Source organism: Mus caroli, unplaced genomic scaffold (assembly GCF_978045245.1).
Source record: "Mus caroli unplaced genomic scaffold, Mus_caroli_1 scaffold_4, whole genome shotgun sequence".
Classification (NCBI taxonomy): domain Eukaryota; kingdom Metazoa; phylum Chordata; class Mammalia; order Rodentia; family Muridae; genus Mus; species Mus caroli.
The window spans coordinates 126,019,392-126,033,247 of record NW_028227259.1 but is presented as its reverse complement, the minus strand read 5'-3'; the positions used below and the strand labels follow the sequence as shown (position 1 = coordinate 126,033,247).

At 46.6% G+C, this 13,856-nt stretch overlaps 1 protein-coding gene across 7 annotated transcripts in view; it reads right to left on the bottom strand.

Moving 5' to 3' along the window:
- Nucleotides 1–540: 540 nt before the first annotated feature.
- Atxn2 (ataxin 2) overlaps nt 541–13,856 on the bottom strand; it is a 102,104-nt gene continuing 88,788 nt past the window's right edge. For 2 of the 7 annotated variants that reach the window (XM_021161685.2, XM_029477312.2), the window contains exons 19-25: nt 13,223–13,407; nt 12,418–12,550; nt 9,167–9,220; nt 4,494–4,639; nt 3,879–4,106; nt 1,942–2,110; nt 546–1,157 (exon numbers count right to left, since the gene is read on the bottom strand). In XM_021161685.2, coding sequence (XP_021017344.1) covers nt 1,129–1,157; nt 1,942–2,110; nt 3,879–4,106; nt 4,494–4,639; nt 9,167–9,220; nt 12,418–12,550; nt 13,223–13,407 — 944 coding nt within the window. In that variant the 3' untranslated portion in view covers nt 546–1,128. Of the gene's footprint in view, nt 1,158–1,941; nt 2,111–3,878; nt 4,107–4,493; nt 4,640–9,166; nt 9,221–12,417; nt 12,551–13,222; nt 13,408–13,856 lie in introns of all 7 variants that reach the window. The other 5 variants (XM_029477313.2, XM_029477314.2, XM_021161686.3 and 2 more) reach the window with 3 other exon arrangements.

Genomic DNA, 13,856 nt, shown 5'->3' with positions numbered 1-13,856 from the left:
CCATCCCACTTGCCTGCCTCCCTTTCGGGCAGCCCGGCCTCATTCTGTGCTGCCTCCCCCCCCCCCCCCCCCCATCCCTGGATCCCTGGCTGCACTAAGGAGGACAAGGCTCTGTGCTACTAGACAAGTGCTTAGCCACTGTGGCCACACCCTGAGCCTGGTCAGATTCCTTTGTTTCCTTTGTAAAGAAGTATCTTCTGCCCCCTACTGGTAACAGAACTGAACTGGGGTAACTGAGATCAACAAGGCTTGGTTCTGTAGAAAAGGAAAAGTAAGCTTACAGAGTCTGCACCTGCTTGCAGATGTGGACTTTTGAACGCTGCCCACCTCTGGCCAGCCTGCCTTCTGCTGAAGCCAACTGCTAATCCACCCGAGAAGAGGGAATCACAGTCTTGACTTTTTCTAGATACCTTGAGCCAGAACTAAAGGTGAAGAAGAAAAGTCATTTGGTCAGCACCTCCTCAGAGACTGGAGCAGCACAACCAGCCTGCCTTCCCTGGGGTCTACCTCCCACAGCAGCAGGAGTCAACATAAACACACACTAACTGGGTATCAGTTTTTAAAACTTTTTTTATTTTTTAATTTTTTTTTAGTTTTTATTTTATATTATCTACAAAGTAAAAGTTTTCCCTTAACTTAAAAGTTGAACCACTGTAGACAGTGATCGCCTCATCAAACTTGATTTATAAATAATAATCCGTCAGTTTGGCGGTAAGAATTTACTGAACTTGTGTCAAGTTTAGTAAAAGGGCGTTCCAAGTCTTGATTTTTTTTAAAGCAGTAATAGCAGCAAGAATCACTCTTGTTACTTCTGTTGCTAGCTGATGTGTTCATGACTCTCAAGGGCCATTAAAAATAAATAACTTCCAGTTTCAGCAAGCAGAGCTGGGTACTTGCAGGACCCTGCAACAGCACATGGAATTATGGAACAGCCACAAGTCCCTACATGCCTCTACTCGGTCCAAAACATCCTCCACTGCAAGTGAGCTGTTAGCATTCCTATCAGATGTTAAATCAGTGTATCTTTTAAAAAACAAATCAATGAAGTTCTAGTTTTCTGTGCTTCCGGTTGGCAGAAGCAGGAGAAGGGAGGAGGGGATTTGGCCTTTCGGTTCCTCCAGGGCAGCCTTACAACTGCTGTTGGTGGTGGGCTTGTACTGTAAAAAAGAAAAGTGGCTATTTAAACAACACAGGCACCACTGCCCGCCAGCCTAGTGTCCGCAGCACACGACTGTCAACTACTCCTGTGCTAGTGAGTAAGACTGGAGGGTTAATGCTGCCCCTCTCCCCCAGCTGCAGCCAAGGTGGGGTTGGGGAGGGAAGGGGGTGAGGAGAAACAAACCAGTCAGACGTAAACCACTTCAGATACAAGTCCTGGACTTGCTGCTTGTGGAGCAGGCCTTCACACCCCCTCCCACTACGCTAGCCAAGCACCACTGCTTTCCAAGTCACAGGGAAGACAGGTGTCGTCACAGCAGCCATCAGTACGAGACATCATGGGCGTCCTGTGTCAGGGCACAGGCTGGGGCTAACACTACACTCAGACCAGTCCGCACACAGCACGTGCTCACCAGTGCTCTCCTCCAAGCTACGATCAAACTTGGCCATGGGCATAAACCCCCCACATCAGCCTATAAAGGACTCAGGACGGACCACGCTGCCCTGTCCAGCCTATCATACATACATAACCAGGAAGGCCAACTGAGTCCTCGGCATGCATCGGCTACCCAGAATGAGGCTGCAGCTTCTCAAGCCAACCCTGAACCAGCAGAACACACACAGAGCCTGATGCTCCCTGACCGTCACGATCCCTCCTGGGCACACTTGGATGGGCCTCGCTAGTCAGGTCTGCAGCCTGAAGCACTGGTCCTGCCTGCCATTCTACCTCTGCGAGCAGAACGCTCGGGGTGCCCCGGCGGCCCCTGCACACACACGCCTCACCTGAAGGGTGCGTCATATAAGGGAAATGCGCTGTTGTCGAGACTGGAATGGGCTGTAGTGCACTTTGAGCGAGGGCGGCCTGGGGACCGCCGGGTGGCTGTGTCGTCATTAGCATCATTGGCGCATGGGCAGTTGGATGAGAAGGAACCATTCCTGACTGTACATGAGCCTGAAACAGAGAGCTCTTTTACGCATACAGGCAACATCTCCTTCTTAAACAACAAGTCAGCTATTCCTTTCATTGGACTAGGGCTCTTGAAGGGGCAAGATGGACTTCTTGGGTCACCTTGAGGTAGATCCGGCAGGGCTAAGATGGGGAAATTGCCTCCTAGTCCCCAACTCGTCTGCTCAGATACCACACAGGGCAAGGTCTTCACCAAAAGCAGATGCTATTGGGGTGGGAAGGGCACTTTCTTAACTTGGTGTGGTGCATGGCCAAAGATATATCAATGCCCTTTTCAAGTCAGAAAGCAACTGACAAGGGCCTGTAAGGGGACTGCCTCCCCAGCACCCTCAGCAGCTTCCTGAGTCTCTCCTCTTCCGCCCTTCCCCAGTTGTAGTGGGTTCCCCAAAAGTAGGGTGAAGCAGCACTTAGGCCCCTCACTTTAAAAGCTTAACTGATGGAGCAAAGGCTGCAGTCACTGGCTCCACTGAGATGACAGTGACCTGAAGCTGGGTCAACCCAGTGCTCTGTACCAAGTGGCAGCAAATTTAAGTTAGAACGGTGATGTTAGCTAACTGGTCGGTAATCTCAACCTTGGCTCTGCAGGGAGTGGGCAGAGCAGGAAGAGGCTGCTTCCTGCCTCCCATCCTGTGCATTGCTCTAGACCATCACCCCAGCGAAGCACTGGTTCACACCTTCAAACAGGCCCATGGCTCACTGCTTTCCCTGTTAGCCTCTTACTCTCTTATGCAAACACATGAGTGAGGTTTGGGGTGAGCCCATCTTACACATAAATTCACAACCGCTGCTGGACACTTAGAGGACCCTGATTCTCTTAAGTCTCACTCCACCAAAGCACACTGACCACACTGGCTACCCTCCCCACTGCCACCAGCCAACAGGAGCATATTCTACACTCTCAGCTCTGGGGGAAGGACAGGAACAAGCTAGCCTTCTGCAAGAGACCCAACTACACGGCAGCGTTAGCTCACACCTCGCCAGAGCCTCACTGGCACACTGAGACAGGAAATAGAATCATTCAGGAACTCTTCTAAGTGAGACCCACCTCAGGGAACTGTGATCAAAAGTAGCAGACATCTGATCCAGCCACCTTACGTTAACAGCTACAGAGAGGGCCTCCCCATGGCCCAGGCTGCCCTGGCTCTCTCAGCAACCACAGCTTTCAAGCTCAGCCTTTACACTGGGGGAAGGAAGGGAGGAAGGAAGGGAAGCCCCAGACGGTCTGGGCTACTCTGGAGCCTGCACCACAGCCCAAGGTCCAAGCTCAGGAATCACAGCAGACAGAGGCAACCAGGCAACAGCTGGGACACTGCTAACACACAAACCAACAATCCCAGTGCAGTCCCTCAGAGTGAGAGCCACCGAAGGCCTGCCTGCCACCCTGCTCTCAAGCTCACGTGTGTGCTCCCGTGTAGAGGTGTCTGCATGTATGTGTGCACATATATACACAGTGGAGAGGCTAGAGAGACGTAGCGAAGCAGACACAGGAAGGAAAGGACTGGGGTGCATTCCAGACTCAGAGGTTTAAGGTCTCAGCTGGGAAATGCTAAATCACAGTTTCACTGATCCACCACAAAACCATAGCAACATTCACTGAGGGCCAGAAGATCACGTACTAAGCAGGAAAGGGGCAGACAGGCAGATGGCACCACACACAGGGTTTCCTGGCTTGGGGAGCAACTGGCTCCTTGCTGCTTATCTGACCACTACTCCCTATGTGGCCTTCACAAAAACTTGGCTAGTGCTGGTTTACCTGAGGTACGTGGGCCATGTGGGGTGGGGTGGTGTATGCCGGCTGAACATGAGAAGGGTGGATGGTGAAGACTGTCTGTTGTGCTGCTGGGAAACTGCTCTGTGGAGACTGTGTATTAGAGGCAGGTGTCATGGAAGGTGGTGTTGGTGCCAGCCCCGCATGATAAATGGCCGACTGCTGCTGTGGACTGGCCAGATGAAGAGCCTGGGCAGCCTGGTGCTGATGGTGCTGTAAAGCAATGGGAAACTTCATAGAGTGAAGGCGACAGGCCACCACCCCACCCTCACCCTGGGAGGCGCAGAAAGGAGAGCACAAAGCATCTCCCATGCAGATGGCCTTTTCCGGGGACTCAAGCCCAAGCCTCAGCCGGGCAGTTACAGGTCCAAACAAGGCCTCACTGCCCCATTAGCACATGGGACTGAGGAAGCCAATAGGAAGGCAGCATTGCAGCTTGCCTTCAGGAAGGAAATTCCAGAGGGCTTTAGACTTAACTAAGAACTTCAAGATCAAGCAGCTTTTCAACACTTATGTTTCTGGCATTCAACCTTAGGGAATGGCCTCCCCTGTACCCACAACTGCTCACACTAGGCACGCACAGGCCACGCCTCTCCTTACCTGAACAGGACTGGGTGCAGGATGACTTCCACCATGCTGGTTTTGCTGCTGTCCGGTGGGAGTGGCCGAAGGCTGAGGATGAGGAGTATGTGGATGCAGGGTGGCATTAGGGTGTGCATACTGCTGAGCGAGGGAGCCGGTGGAAACTGAGATGAAAAAGAAAAAGGAATGTGTACAATTCTGACGACCACTGCCAGCCCGCTATGCCTAATTCACTGCACTCTAACCACTGCCACGCTCTGCAGCCATGAGAGCAAGCACAGTCTGGAAACAGACGGAAGGGCTCTGTCTACCAAGGCCAGCATGTGACCCGTGTGCTACATAGCTCTACACACTACACTCACACTGACTTAGTCCCTGTTCCTCTTGGAGGCTTAGGTAGAGACAACTCCACCAATCACACTGGCCCACATGAAGACAGTGCAGCCTCTCTCTCAAGGTCATTATGTGATTACATCTCTATGCTACTGCCCTGGAACGGTCCCTGTACACACACCAGTGTGGCTGGGCGCAAGGACAACGTCACTGCCATCTCAGTCAATCACAGTACCCACTCACTATTCTGTTTCCTACTGAATGATGCATCTCCTGACAAAAGGCCTGGAGATGAAACTGACCACCCTATCCTGTTAGCTAGAAAAATACCAAAGGAACAGCTTTTTCTTAACACTTTTAAAATGTGACTCTAACGACAATGACCCCGAGACTGCTCTTTATCCATCTAGGAGGGGCCCCACCTTGGTACCAACCAAGGAGATCAAGTATTAAGTGAACCTGTGCCTTTACAGAGCAGCAGCCTGAGAATGAGAACTTCAGGAAGGTCACGGCTCCTGTGACTCTGGACAGCTCACAACACAAACTAAACATCAAGCAGAAAATGGACTGCTCTCAAGTTCGTTCTCTCTCTCTCTCTCTCTCTCTCTCTCTCTCTCTCTCTCTCTCTCTCTCTCTCTCTCTCTCAGCACTGAACCCTTAGCCCTCCACAGCCAATCCCACACACAGATGTGTCACAGTTTCATGCACTTTAGATAATATGTTAGCAAACACAGCTATGATGTGGACAGAGAAGCAAAACCACTTAGGGTCAGCACCAAAACTCTCAAGAATAGCACACATGGAGGATTCTGGCTGTGTGCCAGCTGAGTGGTGTCCAGGGTTAGGGACAGGAAACATTCCTGAGGTGTCACGGTGCAGGGCAGGGCATTCTGTTTCCAATGGCTGGAGCTGTCATGGCCTGTGTGTCCACCTGCTAAGGCCACAGCCCTCACTCACCAGTGTCTCTCAGTATCCAGGTGAGACTGATGAAGGCAACTGTGTTTAGAACCTGGTACAGTTTCCCCGACTGTATTAGTCAACAGATGTGTAATGAGAAAACCACAGCAGCCTAACGTCACAATGTTTTCAGTGAGTCAGGGAGATCAGTCCATCCTCTAACTCCCTGACCCTGAAAAGCCATCATAGCACTTAAGAACGACTTTTGTTTTTAGAGACAACTACAGGTCTGCAACTGTAGACTAGGCTGCTAGATGGTGATAACTGGTCCACATGTCTCATTCTAAAACCACAAACATTAAAGTCCCATCCAGTGTTTAGTAAGTGTTTCCTTTATAGCAATGTTAAGTCCAACAGAGGGAAAGCAACCCTAAATGTTTATTTATGGGATTTCATAAAGATAGAGGATACAGAAGCTCAAGTATTCAAACTAAAAAAAAGTTTAAGAAAACATAGAAAAGGCTTGCAGACCCAGCTCAGTGCAGAGCTTTGCACAGAAGGCCCTGAGTTCCAGTCCCAGAACAGGTGGGAAAACAAGTAACTCTAAAGGAAGCTCTAGCAAAATGCAGTGGAAACAGGGCCACTTCTTTTATAGCTTAAGTTGGCCTGGAACCCACCCTCCCCAACTCCATCTTCCAAGTGGATCCGCACCAGGGTACCATACCCAGCCAGGATCAAAATCAAACAGCTTTATTACTCATAGTTTATGCTTAAGATGGGAGCCAGAGCCTCCTGCATCCTAAGCACACAGTCTACCACTGAGCCATGTTCTTAAGATTGAATAACTAGAGGCAGGGCTTGGTGGAACCCATGCAACCCTCAAGCTTGACAGCAGCTGACCCTCCCATCTTAGCTCCTCACATGGCAGAGCCACACTTTCACTACCACATCCAGTTTAAAATTTTATTTTTATATAAAAGGGCATTTAAAGGCCAGGCTCTCACAGAAAGTGTGTTCTTATCATTGAGCCACCTTCCTGGCCCTATTAGACATCTTTTAAAAAGATTGACTTTTATTATATGCATATGAGTGTTTTGCCAGTGCAACACACATATGTGCAGTGCTCACAGAGACCAGAACAGAATACTGGATCCCATGGAACTATAGTTACAGATATAGTTACACGTGGGTGCTGGCAACCAAACCTGAATCCTCTGCAAGAGTAACCAGTGCTCTGAACTGCTGAGCTGTCTCTCCAGACCTAGCATGCATTTTAACAAAACACTTTCAGGAGCATCCAGAGAAATGTTTCCATCTGCTCACTTTCTGGCTCAAAGAGGCCTAAAAAAAACCAAGCACCTTATGCAACCCTTTCCCCTTGACTATAATGTGAGAAATTGGGAAATGGGAACTGACACTGTAATTCTAGCAACAGCAAAACTAAGGGCAATGAAAGGTGGGGAGAGGGGCTGGCGAGATGGCTCAGCGGTTAAGAGCACTGACTGCTTTTCCGAAGGTCCTGAGTTCAAATCCCAGCAACCACATGGTGGCTCACAACCATCCATAATGAGATCTGACACCCTCTTCTGGAGTGTCTGAAGACAGCTACAGTGCACTTACATATAATAAATAAATAAATAAATCTTAAAAAAAAAAAAAAAAGGCGGGGAGAGGGAAATTAGAAAAACAACAAAAAAGAAAAGACTGGGGAAGGTAACCAAGAGCAGAGTCTTTGGAGAGTGGCAAGCAAGGCTCTCAGCCAAGGGCAGGATTGAATGGCTTCTCCTCTGCTGGTTAATTTAACTACTTGGGAAACTAGAAAGACCATGAATCCCCTAAGACGTTCTGAAATCGTTATTTAGCAGCTAAACTACTACTTACAAGGCTCAAACAGTCTCCTGAGAGTTGGGTGAGAGGACAAAGTGCTTCTTGACTTAAGTATTTAAAATTCTAAATATGTCAACTCTTTTTAACATTAACTAGATTCCAGAAACAGCCCCCTAAGTCATGAGGTTAACAAAAGCGAATTCAGTCCACAGGACCAGATGTCACTCTGTAAACAGGTTCTATCATTTTGACCTTGGACGCACAAGTCATTTGTGACCACTAGCACTGGAAACATGAAAATAAGCAGACCAGGGTCCTCCAACTTCAATAATTCCAAAAAGGGGACATAACTCAAGGAGCAGATTTTAGGGGGCAGAGGGGATAAAAGACATCAAACTAAGGCAAGGCAAAACGGCAGTGGACTAGGGCAGAACACTGCGGTGACTAAAATCCCCCAACAACAGCAGCTGGCTTTAGTGCTGACTCCTTTCATGAGGAAGCTGTGCTCAGGCTGTTAGTGCTTAGGGATGATTCAAGACCTTTCAGCCATCTGCCAAGGAAATGATTATGACTGTAACAGCCAGCAGGATGGTAAGGATAACTGCACTAGAGACCTCAAACTATGCTCCTGAAATCCTCAGGGACACTCTCAGCAAGACTACTTTCCCAGAGCACATGAAAGGGCTCTATGTGTTAACTTATCCCGGGCACCAAAAAGTAGCAACTAATTTAATGAAAATTTAAGTTAAAAATGTTTCCAAAACTCTGATGATTCAGTAGTTATTCCAAAATAGCCCAAAATTTAGTCCCAAATTTAAGAACATTAAATTTTATTGTTTGTTAGGACTCATGTTTCATACAAAGTGACATCAGCACACACATTTCTAAAAGGTCTCTTAGTAATTAGACCATCAAAGCCCATGATCTGCTTCACGGTAAAACCCTGCCCTGAAAGCAGGAAAAATCCATCTCCCAAGCTCCCTTAGGGAAGAAGGCAGCCTAGACCACACACTGTTACAGGTTTCAGGACACGCGCTTCCAGAGGCCTTCACACTTTAAGCCTCTAGTCATGGAAATAGCGCTAAGACAGAACTGTGTCTCTAACTACTTCACCTGTGCTACAGGAATCTCAGTGAGGTCACTTCTCTGTAGCCCAGAACAGCACACACTAGTACTTTAAGCTTTGCACAAGCTTGTGGCTTAGTATAAAATACTACCAATAGTTCAGAAAAAGTCTCCCAGAATGAGGAAAACAAGGTATATCCCACACAGCTACACTCTTGCGTTGTATTCAAAATGGCTTCCTGAAAGAACTCAGTCTTTGATTCCAATTTTCTTAAGCTACGACATAAGACATAGTTCTTTTGTCAAAACTCTGAATTATACAAACAGAGCCACAAATCTTAACTTTACCTTTTTTTTTTTTTTTTGTACTAGGGAATGAATTCAGGGCCTGGTGCATGCTAGAGCAAGTTACTCCACCACTGAGCCACATCCCCAGCCCAGACATGCATACTTTGAATAATTCTGTCTGGTAGAAAGAAAATGTTCTCCAACAAATTAGCTACTTTAACACACATCCCTTAAATAGTGTTTACTGTGTAATTAAAATTAGTATAAAAACCCCAACTCACTGGCAAAGTAGAAAGAAGGGCTTGTCTCCTTGTTGTATGGTAATTTGGGACATGCTGAATGTGGGAAATAGAAAGGTAAATTAGCCTCTTGAGGTGTGCATTCCTGATGCTCTGGAAAGGCCGACACATTCAGTGATCTTTTGTATTCACGCACGGTTCGTTTGGTCAGGGGTGACCAGCACTGTAAATAAGCATTGCTGCAGAGATTTACAAGCGAACAGGACTGAACCGGAAGGCTTTCCTTCTGTACTGAGGTAGCAAGTCCGCACGCTGACTTGCTTAAATAAAAAGAATAAGATTATTATCTGATAGAGAACCGTTAACTGATAAAAAGACCAACATGGCATCCATCAAACAGCCTTGACATAAGCAACGTACCCAGATAAAACAGTATTTAAGCAAACTCATGATACATAATTTTTCACAGCAACACAAATGTCACCACAGGCCCTTGGGTAGTAAATCCCAAGGTTCATGACATAAAAATATAAATTTAAGTATCACACTATTCATACTAAAATGTGTCTGTCTAAAAGGGTATAATTAAAGCTCTGGAAGAATATATGAATATTAACAAGCAGATGTCAGGCAGAAGGATTACAGGAAATCCTATTTCTTTATGCTTATTGTACTTAAAAAAACTTATCTGCATTAAACTATACATGTTAAAAAATATTTAGCTGGTATGGCTGTTCACACCTCTAATCCTAGCACTTGGGAAGCAGAAGCAGGTGGATCTCTGAATTCAAGGCCAGCCTGGCCTATATAGCAAGTTCAAGGCCAGCCAGGGCTATACAGAGACCCTGTCTTTTTTTTGAGGAGTGGGAGTGGGGATAGTGAGAGCACATTCAGTTCTTCTGGCTGACTTGTCAGACAGCTCTACCACTGAGTCTGAAAATGGAACCACTGCTGGAATACCAACGCAGACGAGCAGAAGGCTGGGTATGAGCAGGACAGACACCTACAGTGATCACTTTGGAGGGCAGAGGCAACAAAGTGAGTCTGCTAATAGAAGTCCTTCCTCACAAAGAGTACAAGGTGACGACACCATGGAGTCCTCCTCAACACAAGGAGGGCCTTTGCCTTGAGAGCACCAGTAACAACAGAAAGGCAAATCAGCAGCAGAACTGAGGACAAAGCATCAATGCATTGTAAATCAACATCTTCAAGGGTCTTATTTCTTGGGTTATAGAAAATACATACTTTTTCAAAGGAAATGAACACAAAATTAGTATTTCCATACAACAGTTTTCAAACTCTGTGTGTGTGTATACATACATATATGTCTTATATGTATGTATGTTTGGCATAACTGATCTATGGAGCAGCCAGGATACTGACAGACTGTGTCAATGTATTAAAAAATGATTCTTGACTATGGAAAAATCCCCAAACATACAAATTTCCTAGTTTACATTTTATATAGGTCCTGCATGACAAAACCAGGGAGGTAGCTTCTGCATAGCTCTGCACTGGCAGCCACACAGTGCTGTTCCTAAAAGCACTAGAAACTTCAGCTCCAGAGTGTCCTCTTAACCCAGTGTGGGCATGCCAGAAAAACAGTAGGAAAGAAATGTCTCTTCCACTTCTGAATCACGTAGCAGCAGTGTCCAAACATAAGCACTTCAACCAAGCCTTTTAACAAGCTGGAAGACTGTGGGAATGCATGCAAGGTACAGCAAGGTCGGCGAGAGACACCACCAGGGCCTTTCCATGTGAGGTCTGATCTAATTCCAGGGAGTACAACTGATCACACACTGAAGGAGAGACACATCATGATGAAAATGTAAACCAGGCCACTCTTTATAAATCAATGAAAATGTAAACCAGGCCATTCCTTATAAATCAAATTACAGGAGGACTTTGATCTAGACAGGGTCTTGCTATGCCACCCAGACTGGTTTTATGATGTCCACAGGACTGAGATTTATAGGCACTCTCCCATGCCAGGCCAATGGACTGACTGCTTAAAAGAAAATGTTTTCCAAAGTACAGCACTTGCTCTACTCTTTATTTCAAATGCCCAGTACACACTGATGACAATGGCAATGACCATGATCAAAATGTGGAACAAGGAGACCTCAGGATTTTATATAGGCAAGTGTTTTCGACGGCAGGCATGTATCCCTGGTGACAGGTGTGCACCTGCTCAGTACACATGTGATCACAAACACAGGGAGGACACTCAGGGTGGCCAATGTTCTCTTAGTTAGCCGACATAATGTTAAAGCATCAGGAATGATCAAGTGTTTACCACAACACAAACCTTACTGCCCTGCATATGTTCACTTAAGGGATCACACTAAGATGAGACACAGTGTACGCACGGCTGCGTGCACTCACACTCTCACTGAGAAGATGAGACACAGTGTGTACAGGCTGCATGCACTCACACTCTCAGTCCCATGGTGTACACTTCTCAACTGATAAGTAACCCAAACTTATCTAACTTTCCCAAGAATTCAAATGTCACTAGGAAAAATGTGTTAAGTTTGGTATAGTGCTGTCATTTAAAGTTCGGAGTAATTTAAGGTGACTGTAAAAAGCACGCAAGCATCCTGTAAGATGACAAGGCGACTCTACATGGTAAGATGTGGGAAGTAAGAAAGACTATGGCACAACCTTTCCTGCAAGGCTTGGGCAGGACGCAAGTTAAGGACATCTTTCCCCAAAGTCGCTCTCTCATTACTCCTCACAAGTTTGTTTGGTTTTTTCTCTGAAACAGGGTCTTACTATAGTATAGACCTGACTGCCCTGGACTTGCTCTGGAGACCAGGCTGGCCTCAAACTCAAAAAGATCTGCCTACCCCTTCCCTGAACCCCCGAGTGCTGGGATTGAAGGTGTGCACCCCTATGCCCAGCTCTTTTCATCATTTTTAAAAGGAGAAACATATCAAGACAGAGGAATTGTAGGTTCAAAGTAGAGATAAATTGCCATTAAGTGAGACAAGTTTGCTTTCGTTTTAAGACTCTCAACACTCACTCTCACAAAGCGTTATTTTTACTCCTCCTTTCTTTTCTTCTTCTTTTCTTTTTTCCCCCCTTGTTTTCTAAGGTAGGGTCTCTATGCTGCCCAGGCTGTCTCTCACCTCTCGGCTCAAATGACCCTGTACTTTAGTCTCCCACTACCACTAGTAGCCAGGATCCAGTCCACTACACCTATCTCAGGCTATGCATAAACAGAGCATCTTTACAGAGCTTTATAGCATCTATAGTCAAACACACAGAAAAGACAATAAAATGGTTCCTACCATACATGGCGTGCGTCTGCTCGTGAGCCCCGAACTGAGCAGCTGAAGAAGACACTAAACCAGGCTGAGCATGTGCTGGTGGTGCCATCATCCTGGCATTACCTTGTATGACAGGACTGTACACATGAGGATGCTGTATTTAGATAAAAGAACATCCATTATGCCAAAATGAACGATGTGAAGTCTAGATAAAGGTTCTTTTTTTAAAAGATTCATTGTGTATGTCGAGTGTATGCATGCACATGTGCAGTGCTACAAGGGGCCTGAATAAGACACAAATCCTCTGGAACAGGAGTTACAGGGACTTGTGAGTGGCCATGTGGTTGCTGGGAACCAGGCCTGGGCCCCATCACCAGCAGGAAACACGCCTCACTGCTGAGCCACTGCTCTAGCTTCATGGTTCAGAGTTCTATTTCTCAGATGCTTCCTTTTCAACTTGTTTTCTTTTTAATTTAAGACTTATTTTCTTTATGTATATGTGCCTAGTATTTGTGCTTTGTATGTGTGCAGATGTCCATGGAGACCAAAGGATCTTCTGAAATATGTATGGGGATAACAAGCCCCGGGTCGTCTGTAAGAGCAGCAAGTGCCCTCTCCAACAGGCTCCGAGTGCACTACACACCAAGCACAGCATGCATACGGTTTACAACATGCAAAACTAAGCAGACAAATAAAAAGAAACATATTTAAAAGGCCCATTAACTGATACCATAAAACAAAGCCAAAAAACCCATAAACCCATAAACAATGGAAGTGAGATGCTCTTCTTAGGAGTGTGAAATGAGTTAGGCTCCACTGGCCTTACCTGAGACTGATAATGCGGCACATGCTGGACCAAAGGCTGATTGGGAAACTGCTGAGGGCTGTAGGCAACGTACTGAGTGGAGTAAGCGGGCGGGGTGGCTACGATGGGTGGCCCTGCCGCGGAGGCAGGGTGCATCATGGTGCTTTGATGATGCTGGTCTTGTCGCTGTTGGGGCATATTTGGTACTGCAGGAAAGAAAAAGAAACGGATTAAAAGAAAATGAAACCCTGTCGGTACAATTCATGCACCTGTGTGGTCTCCAAGGCTCTGTGTGACCAAACTCTGATTCTGCCTGTCAGAGCTGTCTTACCCAGCCCCCACCCCTCTCCTGCTGCTCTGAGCCATTGCTCCACTTGCTTCAGGTAAGGGATTCATCCTTCAGAGTTTAGCTGTGCAGTGACTTTCCCTTCACCTGGTTTTCATAACATAAGAGATGGTATTAGGATGGGAGGAGACCATAGGGACTGTCTGATACTCCAAATTATAATGTGTTTAATTAAGAAGGTCAAGAAAGGTTCCTTTCCGAAGAAAAACAGATGACAAAAAACAGGTGTCAAGCCGGGTGTGGTGGCACACTCCTTTAATCCCAGCACTCGGGAGGCAGAGGCGGGCAGATTTCTGAGTTCGAGGCCAG